Source organism: Uloborus diversus, chromosome 4 (genome assembly GCF_026930045.1).
Source record: "Uloborus diversus isolate 005 chromosome 4, Udiv.v.3.1, whole genome shotgun sequence".
In the NCBI taxonomy this organism is placed as follows: domain Eukaryota; kingdom Metazoa; phylum Arthropoda; class Arachnida; order Araneae; family Uloboridae; genus Uloborus; species Uloborus diversus.
The window spans coordinates 82208131-82226876 of NC_072734.1; the positions used below are offsets into that span (position 1 = coordinate 82208131).

Below are 18746 nucleotides of genomic sequence, written 5' to 3' on the forward strand. Positions count from 1 at the left end.
GTTTATTTCTGATAAACAGGAAGTCCTTGTTTCTGGTTTTTTGTTCTAAATAAAATTTAGACAGTAAATATTGCAATCGTGTGTTTTATTTTAAATGAAATACTCTCTCAATATTCTGTTGTATTATTTGCATAAGACATTATGAATGCTTTCTGATAAATACATAAGCATTCATTGCAATTTTTTGAAACTTTTAGAAACTAATTTGGAACAAGTGGAAAATTTATTTTCCCCTTTGCCGTTCCTGGATTATGCCTGTCACAGACTGTTTATACGTTGAAGGCCATTCATGAATTACGTAAGGATGATTCTGGCAATTTTCGACCTCCCTCCACACTCTACTCCATGTAAGGGTACGTTAGATTTTTCAAAACTCTCCCGCTATTCTTACGTAAAATTTCAAAACAAAAAATGTTGTTAGAAAAGGGTCAGTTACACTGAAACTTCCTGTTTGACGTCCATCAAAGATTTTTATTACTTTCTTCTATATCTAATATGTAGAATAAAGTATTGAATTTGTGCAAATTTTCGAATTTTGAAAGATTTGAACGTTTTGAGGTGTGTTGAGAACATTTCGACCATTTTTGGAAAATGTGTGTGTGTGTGTGTGTGCGTATGTGTGTGTGTGTGTGTGTGTGTGTGTGTGTGTGTGTGTCACACATGTGTGTGACCAGTTTTTTGTGACCGCTCTACAGCAAAAACTACCGCATGAAATCGAACGAAATTCGGCACACATATGTGCCCCTATGTGAACTTGTGTTCATTGGTTTTTCGCTCGAATTTCTCCAAGGAGGGTGGAGCAATGGGGTGTTTTTTGAGTTATGCTTACCTGCTTTCCCCAGGAAGTAACTGGCGGAATCAAACAAAATTTGGTCCATATGTTGCCCCTAACAGGTACAGGTGCTGATTCAATTTTGGTTTCAATAGCTCAAACAGGGGTTGAGCTAATGACGCCAATATTTTACTAGGGTTAAAAGAACCGCGCGTTTTTTAGTCTTTTCATGCTCCAGAAAAAAAAAGTTTTTCCCCTCTCCTGTAAAATTATCTTAATGTGACTTACGTCCTTCTGGTACAATGATCGATCCCGCAAAAAATTACCTTTTTAGTAGTAAATGGAAGATTGTTCAAGGAAAGAAGAGATGCGTACAACTTTGATTTTTAGCATTTCGAGTGTTTGAAATTTTATTTAAAAAAAAAAAAAAAAAAAGCAAAACATTCAATTCTAAGCTTTTAAAAATGCAATTGCTCTCCCCCCCTCCTTTGTCCATGATGATAAAATTTTTTATGTAAAATAAAAACCATGAATATAGGTTTGACTAAATTTTCATTTGACTAAATTACGTTTAAACACAAATGTAAGTACAAACGTATGAAAGCTCACCCAAGGCTTCAAATCGCGTTTATATTAAACAATAAAACAAACAAACATTCAGAAAAAGTTTGTATTTTTATTTTTAGAAAAAATATGGAGAATTTTGTTGATTGAAGATAGTTAATTTCACTCAGTATTACTTTTATTGAATGCCTGACTTACATATATTCCTTCCACCAATTTGCAATCTCAGTGCCTTTTGTTCTTTCAGCGAATTTTTCATCCATGCGTTTACTTTGTTCTTCGGAAAAGTGGTTGCGCCAATCGCCCACAATTCCTTTACGAACGAAGTTACCTGTATTAGGATTATGTTTCTCGCTCGTGTTTCGAGTGGCTATCAGCTTTTTCATTGGTTCTGGCATATTAGATTTCAGGGCTTCTTCCTTTGGAGTGTTAAACATGTCCTCCATTGCCTTATTCACCGATTCTTTCATATGCTTTACACTACTATACTTAACAATATTTTCGAGTTTTTCCGGATCACTGCGTAACGGCTCGGCGTATAATTTATCATCCATAAAAGAAGCAATTTTTAAAATTGCTGCTTTAATGTCTTTTTTCATCTCTTCGTACGTCATAAAAAGCACGTTCGGATCGTTCCTGAAAAAGCAAAAAGAGTTAATATACTAAAATGTTTTATTGTTTCGAAATAGATTTCAAAGAGTTTTAGTTCATTGAGTGAGGAGTTGAAATTCAAATTTAACTGAACCTCTCAACTGTGTCGATAGATACCAACGGCATAGCCAGAAAAAAAAAAAAAAAAAAAAAGAAATCGAAGAGGTTTTTTGTGCGTTCACCGCTAAATGGCACTTGGTCCAGCCTTCTCGAACGCAGAGTTCAGTTTAGCGCCGTGGCTGACCGGTAAACACACCGCGCTTGTAAATAATAAGACAACCAGACAACCTTAACTTTGGCCGCATTTAAACGTATGGAAAAAAATCGTAGCTTATATTCGCATAGAGCAACCGGTCAACCATGGTTAACCGGTGACTAACCAGCGTGCTCTAACAGAGCTACCAGTTAATAAAAGCTAATGAAAACATCCCGTGGACCCACGCCGCGACGCGACATTATCAAATCAACCACTGACTTCATCAAATCAAACAACTGGTGCAACCGGTTGCTTGCTCTATGAGGACACAAGTCCTTTATTACGCCCCTTACTTCTCTTAACTACTGTTACTTTTATTGTTCTTAAATTTTAAAAACTGCTGCTTTTGCGTGGGATTCCACGTGACGAAGGCGGAGCCAAGTGTGTTCTCGTGGTAAACGGACACTTTATGGTTAGTTTTAGTCTTTTAGTCAAAACGGGAACATTTTTTGTTTCAAAGGGGAATATATATCTCTCGATCTCCATTGGATACGCTCGTGAATACAGCAGTGATCTAATATGTTTGTTGTACAGGACAAAGAAATCATTGAATAATATACATATTTCTGCTTACGAAACTTCACATTTTGCAAGACATCGACCACATCTGACATTGCTACATTTCAAACGCTGGCAAGTGGGGCATTTTAGGTATATCCATTAAGAGCGGCTCAGATCATAATAGTTACTAGAAGTAATTAAGAATAAAAACTATAGCTCCGAAAATAAGATGATACTAAACACTATCAATTGATCCAAAGTGCAGAAGGATATAAAGTTATATGCAAAAATAAGAATAAAGAAAACTCAAATTATTTGCGACTTGATTTTAAAAGATACTTGAAACGATGGAACTGCGGGAAAACTGCTGACCTGTGCTTATACCACCCGAGGAGATGATCAAAATAATCTCCGTAGTCAACATTTCCAGCAATGAAACGGTCGAAGAAAGAGTCGAAACTTTCAGAAACTCCAATTCCAGAAATGTTCTTCATGTGATGATAGAAAGAGACGCAGGCATCTTTAGGGTTCCTGGTGACGTAAATGTACTTAGCGTCATCTGACCATGGAACCATGTGGAAGGGGTAGTGGCACTTCAAAGACCCAGGTCGTGGCACATTCTCGGCCCCTTCGGCACCTAGACAAATGAACAAATTGTGGTATCAAAGAAAAACAATTTTAATACAGTTGAATCTTGTTTGCTATTTTGAGTACGGTCTGGCTATGATGCAACAACTTCTGATGGATGGAGGATGAAACTGTGATTGGTGTTATTACCTGATGAGCAGGGGCGGATCCAGAAATTTTTATTAAGGGGGTCAAGTTCCAATGGTCAGCGTTATATTTCGCACATTAAAAAGTATCAGGTAAGCAACGCCGCCCATTCCCCAAGAGTGATGGCGCACCCCTTCATTACGGAGCATCATCCCACCCAAAGAAGATCAAAATTCATTCAAATTCCGTCCCCCCTTAAATTGTTCACACCAAAGTCTGTGCCATGGATCATATTCACAAATTTTTTTCAAAAAATATATTTCTCTTTGCAGACAGGCTGGTCACATTACCGTAAGCTTTGAAATATGATATTACAGGAATAAAATACAGTTGAACTCAGTTAATACGAAATGTCAAAAATCTATGAATTATTTATTAGCCGTTATTCATAACAACCGTGAATGAGTGATACTGTGAAAAAACGAAGAAATGCTTACCAATATTTAAAAAACATCACTACCAATACACACATTGTGCACTAACAATGAGTGCATTCAGAAAAAATCATTTATTTTTTATAAATGAATGTGTTTGGGAAATATTAAAAAAGGAAGATAATAATCAACAATCGCGGAATAGGTTGCAATCTACAATGGAAGATAACAGTTTTAGCTCCGAGTAAATTAAAATGTGCACAGGTAAACAAATGTTCGGGCTTTATTTTCTACTCGTGGTACCTGCACGGCTTTGCCCGTAATAGAAAAATTAAAAGGTTTTTGGTTCGCCTGTATATTTACAAATAATGTATGGTGAATTTTCTCGTCAATTGGCTTGTACCCATGTTACGGTTCCACGTTATGATAATTTCGTATCTCGTCAATTGACTTGTGCCTATGTTACGGTTCTACGTTATGATAATTTCGTAATTTACTCGTCCATCTTACGATATTTTTGTTCTTAAAATTGGAATAGAAACAGAACCACATCGAATTTTCAAAAAATCGCTTCGAGGTGCACACCCCCATGCTACAAACTAAGTTTGTGCCAAATTTCATGGAAATAGGCCGAACGGTCTAGGCGCTATGCGCGTCACAGAGATCCAGACATCCTCCGGACAGAGAGACTTTCAGCTTCATTATTAGTAAAGATGTAAAATATTTAATATTTTCTTCTTTTTACACTTCTACTACTTAAAAAAATGATGAATAGTTTCTAAAAACGAACATTTTAAGTATGGTCAGAAATGTTTGTTCGTCTTATAGCCGAGACTCTCAATTTAATGTACGTGTTATGCGTGAAATTTTTGATGTAATAAGATAGAAAACCAAACTTAACGAACAAAATGTTCGTTTTGGCCATGATTTCGTATTAAACGTGATCGTAATTAAGAAAGTTCAAGTGTAGTTGGAAATAGCCCAGGCACACATGTAGTTTGGGATGGAAGGGTGCTCTGAAAAAACGTTAAGCTCCACAGAGATTACTGTTTTTTTGAAAATAAACAAAAAACTCCAAACAACCCTAGCCCAGTAAACGAACTCAGTCAATCCTTTGAATTATGACGAGATGAGAAGAAATACCTTACAAAACCAAAACCAAGCCAAAAAAGGGCTAACATTGATCCATTGATACTTTTTCGAACCTAAAAAATTAAGTTTAATAAAGAATAATCGTGATGAAATTCTTGTCACAGGTGGGTCAGCTGACCCTTTGACATTCCCCTGAATCCGCCCCTGCTGATGAGTGGAGGTTTTCTATGTTTTGAATTTATGACAACCGACTTACTTATTTCAATTAAAAAAAAACTAATTATTGATTTTGCAAAGCAGTTTTGCTTTTCACTCTTAGAATGTGAGAATCAGTCATGACCCAGAAAAGAAATCTTCCATTCGAAGTTCTTTGAGACACTTAGCATCATTATGGAGTCCTGGAGAAACGATAAACTATCTCAGTAATTTCAGGACTGCACCGTGGAAAATAATACCATTAGTGATGCAAAGATTCCAGTTTTTGAAGAATAGAAATAATCCCACTAATTTTTTGAAAAAAAAAAAAAAAAGCTCGGAACTCTATCATTTTACAGTTAATATTAATATTTACTTGTTAATGTTAGTTGTCTTTATCTTTACTAACAATAAAGCTGAAAGTCTTTCTGTCTGGAGGATGTCTGGATCTCTGTGACGCGCATAGCGCCTAGACCGTTTGGCCGATTTTCATTAAATTTGGCATAAAGTTCATTTGTAGCTTGGGGGTGTGCACCTCGAAGCGATTTTTCGAAAATTCGATATGGTTCTTTTTCTATTCCAATTTTAAGAACAAAATTATCATAAAATGGACGAGTAAATTACGAAATTATCATAACGTGGAATCGTAACATGGGTACAAGCCAATTGGCGAGAAAATTCACCACACATTATTTGTAAATATACAGGCGGACCAAAAGACCTTTTAATTTTTCTATTACGGGCAAAGCCGTGCGGGTACCATTAGTAAAATATAACTATCTTAGATTTTCTTCAGACGATATCATTTCTAAAAACTCTTGTTTGACTTCAATAACAATATTTTGCTTGAGAAAAACAGAACAAAGGCTGAAAATGTGGTTCAGAAACTTCTTTCTATGTATTAAAATATGATTCAAATGTGTGGTGGGTGTCCGAAGAGAAGTTTAAAAGCAATGCTTGCTCGTATAATCGAAGATAATTATGAATGATGTGATATGTTTCTGCCGAGATGATTTTATGTTCCTGTACAAGTTAAGCACAGCAATCGATTTGCTGGAAGAACTGGTGCGTACCCCGAAATTAAACACGTAAAGTTATTATTATTTTTTGTCCACAATGCGCAATGTGTACTTGAATGGAAGATATCACAATAAAATCTGTGTGCTTTTGTCTAAATATATGACAGGATTTTGTCTAAATATATGACAGATAGGAAGCTTGACTTTGAAGAATGAAATGTTCAAATTAAATTACAATCAACTCCTATTGACAAATCTGTTGTTGATATATTGTGCAAGAATTTTCTTTCCGTTCCAGGGGTGAAATTAATGTAAAACACAAATATTTGATGGCGGTGTGTATTTTATGTATTTCTGCCTTATCCCTGGCTTAGGGCGGTAACTTATCGCAAAATAAATATTTGAATCAGAAATTTATTTCAACTACATTCAAACCTGTTTTTTTTTTTTTTTTTTTTTTTTACGGTCTCTTTTTTTGTGCCATTCCCCTTTTTTAGCCTACTTTCCAAGTAAAAGTGAGAGAAAGAAGAAAAAAGAATGAAAGAAGGCTTAATGCATCTTGAAAATATCGCGGAAAAAAAAAAAAAAAAAAAAAAAAAAAAAAAGATTAACTAAATGTCGAAAAATTAAAAATTGGAAAGTAGGGTATTGAGATGGGGAAAAATGTGTCGGTCTGTCTGTCTGTCCCCTCTCTCCCATAATAACTTTTGGGTGAGTAGTCCGATTCAATTTTTTTTTTGTTCGAAATATTTCGGCGAACCTCATTCCTATGTTTCACTTTTTGAGTTGAACTATTTTTCGTTCAATGGGGTTGTTTCCTTCAGACAAAGTACTACTTTTAGTCTCTGAAATTGATAGAATGGGTAAAAAAAATAACATGGACTCAGAAAATACTTTCATTTTCCCAACAGTCATTTTTTAATTATTTTTTTAAAATGTCCGATTTTTGAAACAAGGCGTGATCTTGATGACGTCACAAATGATGCACTTTGCCGCATCTTTCTACCGCGATTCCACGTTATGATAATCAAGAAGCGAATTAAAATTGCGCTCTACGCATAGTAACAACCATGTCGTTGCCAATACACGTGTGTAAAGATGCGAATTAAATATTTTCCCCCGTGAAGTGAAAGTGAAAAATCAACAGTGAAAAATCAACCCCTCACAGTGAAAAATCAAGAAACAACCCCTCCCTCCCCCCGCATGAAGAAACAAACGCTCTCAAGATCTGTCCTCAACTTGCTAGAGCCTGAACTACAGCTGTTGCTGAAGTTTTTAGATTTAGCCTTTGGGGGTTGTTAGTTTCAGACTTGAGAGCTGGAATTCGTAAACGGAGAGAGCAAGCCCAATTATTGGCTCAGCAAAAGCAGAGGCTAAGACTCCAAGTCATGTGACACAAAAACGACTCATGGTTGACACGTTTTGCTTGAAACTAGCGAAAGAAACCTGCTTTCTTCCAGTGCTTTGCTTTAATATCTATCACGTGACTTTGGGGTCGTTGGTTCACGAAAGAATGTCTTCACTCCCACCATTTTATCTCTTCTCAATGCTTAAGACATTTCGTGTCACAAACAATATTGGGAAAAAAAAAAAAAAAAAGGATTATGATAACTCCTAAATGCAAAGCCAGGAAGGAATTTTTCACCTACACTGTAAGAAAATTCTGAAACGAAAATTATTAAATCTGAGCAACGTTCTAGGATTTTCAAGGTTTCCACCAGTTTCCTGTAAAAAACAAGTTTTTGGGAAAAAGTTTAATACATGTCTCATGAATGCAGATTTCTAACTTGTGAAAAGATTATTAGCTACCCATGATGATATACTCAGCTTCTTAATTAGGTTTTTCGCCTTCATCTCAACTACGGCCCTTCCGGATTGACTGATCCGTAAACGAGGGCTGAAAGCCGTCTCTGGGTATTGCAGTTTTTCAGAAAATGCAGGAAAATAAGTCGTTCGGTATTTTCTTGCAGATTTGCTTTAGCTTCGGCCATATTTGCTTTAGGCACTTTGTTGGTGAATGAGAAACAAAACTGCTACTATAAACATATAAGAGTTTTCCTTGAAAAATTCCTCAGTAACTTCAGAAACAAGTCGGTCTTTTATTGGGAATTCTGAAAATTTCAGAAAGAATCCAGGTTAATTTCAGGTGGCTTACAAACTTTCAGGGTAATTTTTTCTGGTTTTCCGCCATATATATTACTAGCAGAAGCTAGGCAGTTTTTTTTTTTTTACCGACTTCAAAAGAGGAGGTTATGATTTCGTACTGCGGCTTTTTATGTGTGTTTTCGAATTATTCCAACACTACTGGACCGATTTGAAAAAAAAATTTTTTTCTTTGTTTGGAAGGGCATACTTCCCAGATGGTCCCATTGTAATTTGATCTAGATCTGATAAGGGGTCCCGGAGGAATCCAAGAAACTTTAAATTTCATACGTCATGATCACGTGGTGTTGCTGTGATCGCTGTATTTTCACACCTAAGCTTTTGGCTTTCTCTTGAACGATATTTAATTCTCGTGGCAAATGGATGTTTAATTTTCTCAACGCTGCGCCGCATGGTGATTTTTTTATTACCTGTGTTACTAATGTATTTATTACTGCGTAGAAAAGCAGTAAATTAAATATATTTTGCTACTTTAATAGTTGAATCAATTACCTTAATATTTTATTTACTAATAAATAACTTTATTTAGGCACTAAAATATAAAGTTCTTTATTTAATATTCCAATTTTTAAATATAAATAGTGTTCAATTGAGGGGGAATTGAATACAGAACACACCTCCCCCACGATTAAATTTATGTTCTTTAATATTATACATTATAACTGTGTATGATTTCTGGAGTTTGACCAATATTCTGGATTTACTATTTCATCATGCCGCCAATTCAATTTAAAATTAGGGTTATATTAATTAGCAGGTTTCAAAAAAAAAAAAAAAAAAAAAGAAGAGGTTCTGAACTCGTCGGATTTGTTTTTTCTTTGCCAATGTTCCATAAATACTTGAAGACACCTGTACACAAAGGCGTGCACAGGGAGGGGGGAGGGACACCTGTTGACTCGGTCCCGAGCCTGGAGGGGGCCCAATATTTTTGTAACGAACAGTGAAATATAGGGGTAAACAATATGGAGAGGGGCCCGGAAAAGTCATTTCTGATGAGCTCCAAAATTTCTGTGCACGCCCCTGCCTGTACAGATAAGGAAAAGTCTTTTTTTGTTTGAAACAGCATAGTTCCTCGGCGGTCTAATGTTAATCAAGTTCAGGTTTGATGAAATTGAGGGAACTCTTCAAATATCATTCAAATTTAAATCGATTTGTACTTTATTAACTTTGTATATTGTCTCACTTAGTGAACCGGTTTTAATGCTTTTTTTTTTTTTTTTAGTGGTGGTTTTGCTTAGACGTGGTCTAACTTAGGTTCCAAATCTTTGATTTACCCTAGTTGTTCTTTGGGGAAAAGTTAAGGGTAAAACAATAAATTACATGCAATTTCCCTCACAGACGATTAAATATAAAACCCATTGATAAACAAAGGCCATAAAACAAAGGTTTATACTTTCTTTACCTATAGTTAAAGAAAGTACTAAAAATATATATTATTAAGAGTAATGATAATGAAAATTTTGAATTAAGGATTCTCTGAAGCATACATAAAATTCATTCTAGTGGAATTTTTAATCTTCATCTATAGTGGGGCCATGTGAAGAAACATGCGACTTTTATCACGAGTTACATGACACTAATCGTTAAACATAAATTACAATTTACAATATTACAATTCTAAAATTTACAATTTTACAAATTTAAACTTAAAGCGATTTTGTTTTCTTTTTTTTTTTAGTGACTCGTGCATTTGCTTTAGGAAAGCAAACTTTGATAAAGTTGAACAAATGATGAAGACAATTTTTTTTGTACATAGTTACACATTTGAAAAAGCCTTTCTTCACAGTCGTCGGAAGTCTCAGAGACGCTCGCCGTGTTATTTACACCACTAAAAAGCAAAAAATAAATTACTTTTAAATAAGTTTATAGTTGTTTATAGGAGGCCCCGACCTCAAAAGTTATTAAAAATTAAGAGATCGTATATAATTAGTTAGGCATTTAAAATAATTCATAGCATAGTAATTTAACTAAGTGTTTATTTTATAATTCGGCGTTTAGTGTAGTTGATTTTTGTACTGGAATTGTAAAAAAAAATTCATTTCTATGTTTGGGTAGGAAATAGAATGTAAGTGTAATCAGTTATTTTTTGCTTTTCCTGGGTGTTTTTTGAAGGCGGTTTTTTTTTTATTTAAAAGTAATTTATTTTAACAAAAAATCAATAATGTTATACTGAAAGTTTTTTTTTTTTTTTTGCAATTTCAGTCGGGAGAGGTGAGGTGGGGAAAAGGTTGGGGGAGGACTAGGGAGCGGGGAAGGGGATAAAAGTTTAAAAAAAAAAATGCATGTATATAATACAAAAAAATAACTAGCCACTTATTATTTAAGAGTCACAAGCATGGTTTTACTGATCCGGATGTGAATTGCGAACCGCAAGTTGCCGAACCCTGGTCTAAACATACCACATACAGCCAGAAAAAGACAACGTACATTCACTCACTGGTCTGTAAGGGCTGATGATATTTAATTTCAAAAATAACAAAAGTAAAGAAAATGAATGAGATTACCAGCAGCGTCCAGGAAAGGTGTCATGATGGCGTCTATTGAAGAAGCCGGTTTTTCGCCATGCCGAAAAATAAGGTCGACCACGTGCTGAGTCCAAGTGGTTCCGCACTTTGGGAAGGTGGCGATGATGACGTCATCTTTGCGGGGTTTGTAACGCATGCCTGAGCGAAAGGCATCAGCCGAAAACAGTGTGGGGATCCGCAAACCTTCCACGATTTGAGAATGTGGCATGTCTGATGGAGTTTCTGCCATTTTCAATGCCTGTAGAAAGTAAATAAGTAAACTAAAAGGATGATACGCGTTCAGTCTGACTGTGCTAAAATAAGTTCTGATCTTGAGGGAGTTAATTTCATCTCAATCAATCAAATATTTACCGGAATTCATAACTTATATTCTCGAGTAAAAATGTTTTTGCTCTTTTTTATCTGATCAGTTCATTAGACGCAAAAAGATGATTACTTCGAAACAACGAAAGATAAATTTTAGCCTTCTAAACGTTTTTGAAAAGAAAGTGACTCCTGACAACAATTCTAATCAAACAGGTCCAGGACCATATCGATCTCAAATAAGGCTAACTATGCAATAAAGTGCCAATGCCAACAATGTATACATGCATTCTCTTTCTAAAACTGGTTCTCCAAGCAGTTTAGGGTAAACAGAAGCAAACTTGTCCACAGCTAACTTAAAAAAAAGGTCCAAATTGTTTTTAATTTTAATAAAGTGTGAAAATTTCAACAGAAAACATAATGTACAGCACACTTAACTTTTCCAACTAAAAGCATATTTACATTTTTTTGCCAAACCACCAGCTTGCAATTACATTAAAGACGTTAGAACTATATAACCAAATGATTAAAGTGAGTACAATTGATTAAGTCTAAGAGTTGACTACATTCTGTTCAGAAGCTACTCTATTTACATGCAACAAACAACAGTGTGACATTTTTAACAGGAAACAAATTCTTCTGCAATTATTTCTACAGACTCAACAAAATTCAAAATGTTACCTCAAAAAAATGTCATCAGTCGGTTTAAGATCCAGAAGAGTGAGCAGCAAAACATTGTACAAAAGCGGACAGTTTAGAAAATTTCCTATTGCGAAAACGGTCATTAACAAAAATAGCTATTGCAAAAACGGATATTCACAAAAATAGCTATTGCAAAAACGGACATTCACAAAAATAGCTATTGGCAAAAACGGACAATCAACAAAAATAACGTAGGTATGTAAGTGGACCCTTCATAAAATTTCTATCTTGCATTTTAGTGATTTATATTTGCTATATTTCTGATTTTATGTCCAGCTTTCAAATAATACTCAACTAAACATAGATCACAAAAGTTATGGAAAGTTAAATCGATCGTACCCTTGATTTAAAATTTAAAATTATATCCAATCTTTAAAAGAGAAACGCCTTCTCTTCGGGAGCAAAAATATTATTAACGCAAGTAAAAAATACCTTTAGTTCAGCACTGTCAACTGGTGATGTAACATACAATCAAAGAATGAAAGAAAGTTTTGTCTGTTTTTACCTTCTTTTATAGATTACTTTTCTTATCTTAGTTGAGATATAAATTTAAATTATCTCTGTTACAAGGCTATACTTGCAATTTTCAGGGCTTTATTTCATCTGTTTTCAATCAATGATTATAGAAATTATTCAAATTTTACTTTTGTTGCAGTTATCTGGACTGATTGGTGAAAGACTTGATGCGCGGCAGCGACCAGTTAATATTTTTGAAATATTGATAATATTAACAGGTCCGTGTCCAGGATTTCATAAAGGAAGGGGTTGAAACTTTTTCATTCGTAACTTACGTTGTCAAAGGAAAACTAACTACGCGTGTTGAATAGTTCATTTCATTTTAGTTTGATGACTAGGTTTTTTTTTAATACGTTTTGTGTGTGTGTGTGTGTGTGTGTGTTTTTTTTTTAATGAAATCTTATTTGTACAGTTGAACATTTTGTAAAAGGGGAAAAAAAAGACACACATATTCCTTTTATGCCACTTAATGCTAGTTTTTTTTTTTTTTTTTTGTATTTCCAGCAAATAACATTGAACAGAAATTTAATGAAAATACAAATTTTATGAAAAAAAAAAAATGCTATTTCGCATAGAAACATTTTTCTAATGTGTGAAACGGCTAATTCATCCAACACTAAAGGCGTACCATAAAAAAACCTAATAGTAAGCAAAGTAACCATTTTCCCCGCCCCTAAGTTTTTTTTCTTTTTTTTTTTGGGGGGGGGGGGGCTACATCATTGTTTAATATTCTTTTAGATAATTTTCTCATGCATGCTTACAGCATTGCCAGACTCTTCAACCATTCATCCATCGTTAATTTTTTCAAGCACTTAGAAGCGAAGGTGCTTGGGAATCCTACAATTGAGGAAAATGTTAATTGTTAAAGATTGGGCAATATTAAAGAGGGTGAATACTGTATCAGAGTTTAACTCTAAAATTAATTAAAACTTAAAATACGTTTTGGAAAATCGTTTAATGATTCATTGATTTTTTTTTTCAATGAGAGGGGTTTAACCCTTAACCCCTCCCCCCTTTGGACACGGTATAAATATTAATATTATCAATATTTCAAAAATTCTTTAAGCATTCTTTAAGCATTGTGTCACCCACAAGCGTAGCTAGGGTTTACTTTCTGGACTCGAGGGAGGGGGGAGGAATGACAACTGTCTTTATATCTTTACTAATAAGAAAACTAATAGTTTGTCTGGATCTCTGGATGTCTGTTACGCGCATAGCGCCTAGACCGTTCGACCGATTTTCATGAAATTTGGCACAAAATTAGTTCGTAGCATAGGGGTAAGGGGTGAGCACCTTGAAGCTATTTTTCGAAAATTCGATTTTGTTTTTTTTCTATTCCAATTTTAAGAACATTTTATAGAGCAAATTATCATGACATGGACGAGCAAATTGCCATAACATGGGCAAGCAAATTAACATAGCAAACAGGCAAGAAATTCATTATCCAATATTTGTAAATAGGCAGGCGAAACAAATGACTTTTAATTTTCTACTACGTACTGCAAGTGTACAATCAGTGTTGGGCATTAATCAATTATTTTTTCAATTGCCTTGTTAACTGATTAAAAAAGTAATTGCAATTAAATTAATTGCAATTAAATCAATTGCAATTAAACTGTTAATTATACTTTGCAATTAATTTAATTAGATTAATGTACGTTAACCACTTTTCACAATTAAAATAATTGCAATCAATTTTTTAAACTGTTTTATGAAACAATTAAAACTAACAATTAACTTAATGTATCAATTAGTTCAGCGCAGCGTACTGAGTTCAAAGTATTATTCGAATTCGTATTTTCGCTGTGTGTTGATTGCTCGCTCGTCGCGTGAACTATTCTCGTCTTGGCAAGTTGTTTCCACACGTAAATGTTTGTGTTTTAATTAAGTGTTTTAAAATTGTGCAAATCATTGTTTTATAGTTTAACCTGCAACAGGGGAAATCAGAAAGAAGGACATAACAGGGGACGTAAGATCTCAGAGATCGCTCTGTTTATTTTTTTTTTATTTTAAATCGTGTAATTAAGATGCATTTCTGTAATTTCCCTCAGATGTTCTTCGGACTTTTACTAGTACGGAAAAAAAATTTAATTTTTAATTGAAATATACCTTTTTTGAGGATATTTTGCTGGAGCCATAAGGTTTTTTGAGCAAAGTCATAGGCTGCAGTAAATAATTTATTGCTCGTAATTAAGTTACTGATACATGAAATTCACCGCCAGATTAGTCAGTTCCGTGCAAGCACGCATTAGCCCAGCACAAGAAAGAGACTGAGCTGGAGGTGGAAAACCTCTTAAGGAAGCCAAGAAGCCAAACAAACTGGGAGCTAATATAAGAATTAGCGCAGACCAGACGAGTGACCGAAGCAATGGTTCGCTTCAACTCGAGTATTTCATATATTTCTGCTTTAGCCCTGGCTATTGGGTGGTAATTTACTGAAAGTTACGGATATTTTATTAACATTTTATTTGTTGCTAACATGTGTATTTAAATAGATAGTAATATGGTACCCGTTTAGCGTCCACGTCCCAGGTAGAACTGTCGTCTGTAGAATATATTGTTCAAAACCAGTAATTTTTTATGAGTTAGTTTCAATTAAAATTCACAGAACAATCGACAATTGTTAATTGTAGTAATCTATAATTAACAGTTAATTAATTGTTAACTGTGGTAAACTACAACTAACAATTAATTAATTGTCAATTGTAGTAAACTACAATCAACAATTAATTAATTGTTAATTGTAATTTTCCACAATTACAATTGATCAATTGTTAGTTGTTGTGGTTACGTTTACCAACTAATCAATTGTTAATCTTTAATTGTCAATGCAATTAAAATTTGCCCAACTCTGTGTACAATAAACTACCCTACCAAAATTGTCATCTGTGTCAAATTTAAAACGAAAGGCTCTTGATGTTGAGAATTTGACGGCCAGAAAATCGGTACTAATTCATGTGATGTTTTTAAGTTAATTTTCTTCCATTACTCGAAAAATGGAATAATATGCAAAAAATTAAAAGAAAAGAACAGGTTTATTTCTGCGTTGAAAAGATTTTCTATTTCATCAAATCTGGCCTGGCTTTTGCTCCTTCTATTTCTTGAAGCAAAAAAAAAAAAAAAAACAAAAAAAAAAAAAAACAAAAAAAAAAAAGGTCATATGAGGCAGTGAGAAGCAAAGGGATGTAAGTGGCGAAATTAAAAATTCGGGGATAACCATTTCAAATGGTAGGTGAAACTCTCTTCAGTATTGGGACAAGAGATAGTACTATAGTAGTCCTGGTTGCTTCAGTTATACAGCATGATTTAGAAAAACTTTTCAATGAAAGTCTACTAAGGACTTTAAACCCGTTTTACTCAAAACTAGAAAATGTCTACTTACATCCCTTTGCTTCTCACTGCCTCATATAATAATTTCGGGGTTATTCATGCCTCTTTTGAGCGCGGGATTGCTCTAGTCCAGCGATTTCTAACTTTTTTGGGCCATACAGGACCGTCGTGAATTTTAAGATTCGCGGCAGTTCCGGCCCAACGCTCCCTCTGGAGGTTAACTGACACATATCGCCAACCTTTGTTTTCTTCCTTGACAAAAACCATAACTTGGCGCTAGTGAGCATCGATATAAAGGAAAAAACAAATGCCTAAATTTAATTTGAACTAAAATGCATATAATAAAATCCAAATGCATATAATATTATCCAATCCCTAGGAAACTTTAAAAAAAAAAAAAAAAAAAAAAGAGAAAGGTATCTCTTTTGAATTTTTTTTTCATTTTCATAACAGACTGATAAGTACTATTTGATAGGAAATACTTAACTAATGATCAATGACGTACTTTGCAGATTGCAGAAACATAAGTACATTTCAAATTTTTTTCAAGTTAGAATTGGGGGGAATAAAAAACACTGACGCGTAAAACTAAAAAGAGGTTCCGTTCTCAACAAAACTAGCCTACCTTCGCTTTTTCCAACAGCGGCTTTTTAATATCTACTCAATGTTCTCTAAAATTAAACTTGCAAATTATCTCAAACATAGCATTTTAACATTTTAAGCTGATTTCTAGAAACAAAATATTCTTCGCTTACCTGATCAAATAGATAGGGGAGAAGTGCCTATAGTGAGACAAAAACAATATTTTCTGTTTAAACATTTCCAGCCTGGTAAAACTTCTCTAAAGTCAAGTCAACATACTGTGAACAATGTTATAGAAAAAAGGTTGCTTTCAGGTATCATGTAAGAAAAGTAACTTTGCAAACCGGTGATATTGTTTTTACATTAGCCCATTAACTAACGTTCATTTTAGCAGCAGAATCACGTTATTAATTCTCTTCGTCTGAGAATGACAGCTATTGAGTATACAGAGTGTTACGTTTTAACCTGCAAGACCTTTATTTTCGCAACCGTTAGTCCTAGATGTATACTTCCTGTTCGAAATCAGATGCAGAGTTTAGATATAGAAAGTTTGAAGCAAAAATAAAAATGAGTCAAAAAATACGAAATTTAACTTTTTATACGGACCCTAGGTCCACCAACTAATATTTAAAAAAAGAATCTCCATGAAAACTAATACTAACACAAAAAACGTGACATTTGTGCGAGCAAAACTAAAGGAGATATTCCAGTTTAAAGTTTTAAGGGATCATACAGAAGATTAGATTGGAACTTATCGCTCTTTCAGAAGAATGACAGGTCGTCGAAGTAAAAAAAAAAAAAAAAAAAAAAAAAAAAAAAAAAAAAAACTAGGTACTTATATTTTTTATTGCTATTCAAAAATAAATGCAAATGTTATGCCGTAATACGCAAAACACTCGACAAAACCTCGAATAATTTGAAAAATCACACTATGCACACATGTAATTTTAAACACTTTTAACCACTATATTTTCCCCCAAAAGGTGTTATTGACGGCGAGTGAAAAGTGGCGTAAGTCACAAAACGCTGAGTTTCATATCTCGGTGAATATTGGTTGTACTAATTTCAATCTTTTTGTGTTGGAATTATTTTTCAATGGAGATTATTTCCCTACCCGGTTATGAGACCTGGGGCCCGTTTAAAAAGTTAAATTTGTATTTTTTGACTCATTTTTATTTTTGCTTCAAACTTTCAATATCTTAACTCTGCATCTGATTTTGAACATTTTTGCAATTGGAAGTATACATCTAGGATTAACGGTTGCGAAAATAGAGGTCTTGCAAGTTAAAATGGAACACCCCGTATATCTTGCAATGAGGGAAAAGTGAGAAACCATTAATTCGTTGCTCACTGCTTCTATGGCACTTTTATATAAAAGTGGACAAATTATACTTTGAATTAAATTCACTAACAGCTGACCTGTTGATGCAAATAATAATACTATAAGCTGGAAAGCCCTGCACCAACAAAATAAGGTTGCTTGAATGAAATTATGACTTTTATAACAGTATAATATCAGGTAAATATTTCAATTCGTACTTTTTTGTTGAAATTATTTTTATTGTTTAATTTAATATGCTAAATAATATTCATTTACCTTTCAAAATTTCACCATGCCTAGAAAAAAGGAAGTCAGATAAGGTATTTTGGAGATCTTCTGAAACAGATAGGAAAGAATCTTTTGAACTAGTAATACTCAAAGGCTAGGGGAAAGTGTTGTACCTTGGGACACTGCTAATTTCTAAGAATCTATTTTTAGCAGCCATGTTTTTGTTATCTCTAATAGTAACCTTCACCACTAAATGATGCCATAGTAAAAATCAGCATCAAATGAGTAAAACTGACGATTTTGTGAGAGAAAGAAAATTTCATGACTCCAATGTAAATATTTTCTGTATTTTGATTTTATTTTCTGTCTTTGTACTTGCAAACCTAATCAACTGAATTTCATTTAGTTATAAAAGAGAAGTACTTTAAATATTTTGGTTATGAGAAAATAATGATAGTGCATCTAAATTGACCACCATTTTGGTTTTTCTTAAACCACATGTTGATTGTAATTTGAGACATCCAAACATATTGTTTGGCTGTCCCTAGCAACTAGTACTGTTCCAAGATGTCAGGTTTTCTAGCTGCCTTAAGTTTCGCCGTAGGCCCTAATGTTGTTTTTTTTTTTTTTTTTTTTTGAGATGTTCAAATCAAAAAGTGAAAAATAGAAATGAGGTGTTCTCGCCGAGTTTCTCCGAACAAAAAACGTTTGTTCGAATCGGACTATTCTTTCGAAAGTTACAAAACAGACACATCGACACATTTTCGCCATCTAGTCCAGTCAATGAGTATTCAAAATAGGGGTGTAGCGTACATGGAACAATCGATAATTTTTGACTTCAGAATATTGTTCAGGGTAGTTAGTAAGTAAACATACTA

The 18746-nt window shown here is 34.0% G+C and overlaps 1 protein-coding gene across 1 annotated transcript; it reads right to left on the minus strand.

Moving 5' to 3' along the window:
- Positions 1 to 1434: 1434 nt before the first annotated feature.
- LOC129220480 (amine sulfotransferase-like) lies at positions 1435 to 12376 on the minus strand. The gene is made up of 4 exons (XM_054854900.1): positions 12324 to 12376; positions 10866 to 11124; positions 3117 to 3381; positions 1435 to 1972 (listed from the first exon to the last, which is right to left on the minus strand). Exons 2-4 carry the CDS (start codon positions 11113 to 11115, stop codon positions 1531 to 1533), a joined length of 957 nt encoding a protein of 318 aa, XP_054710875.1. The 5' UTR covers positions 11116 to 11124; positions 12324 to 12376; the 3' UTR covers positions 1435 to 1530.
- Positions 12377 to 18746: the final 6370 nt, after the last annotated feature.

What these genes read in the sequence shown, in the direction of transcription:
- LOC129220480 (XM_054854900.1), bottom strand. Translation starts at nt 11,115, where the DNA reads ATGGCAGAAACTCCATCAGACATGCCACATTCTCAAATCGTGGAAGGT. An exon ending in ACCTTTCCTGGACGCTGCTG is followed by an intron (nt 3,382 to 10,865) that starts GTAATCTCATTC and finishes TCATTTGTCTAG; the next exon opens with GTGCCGAAGGGGCCGAGAAT. An exon ending in CTCGGGTGGTATAAGCACAG is followed by an intron (nt 1,973 to 3,116) that starts GTCAGCAGTTTT and finishes TTGCTTTTTCAG; the next exon opens with GAACGATCCGAACGTGCTTT.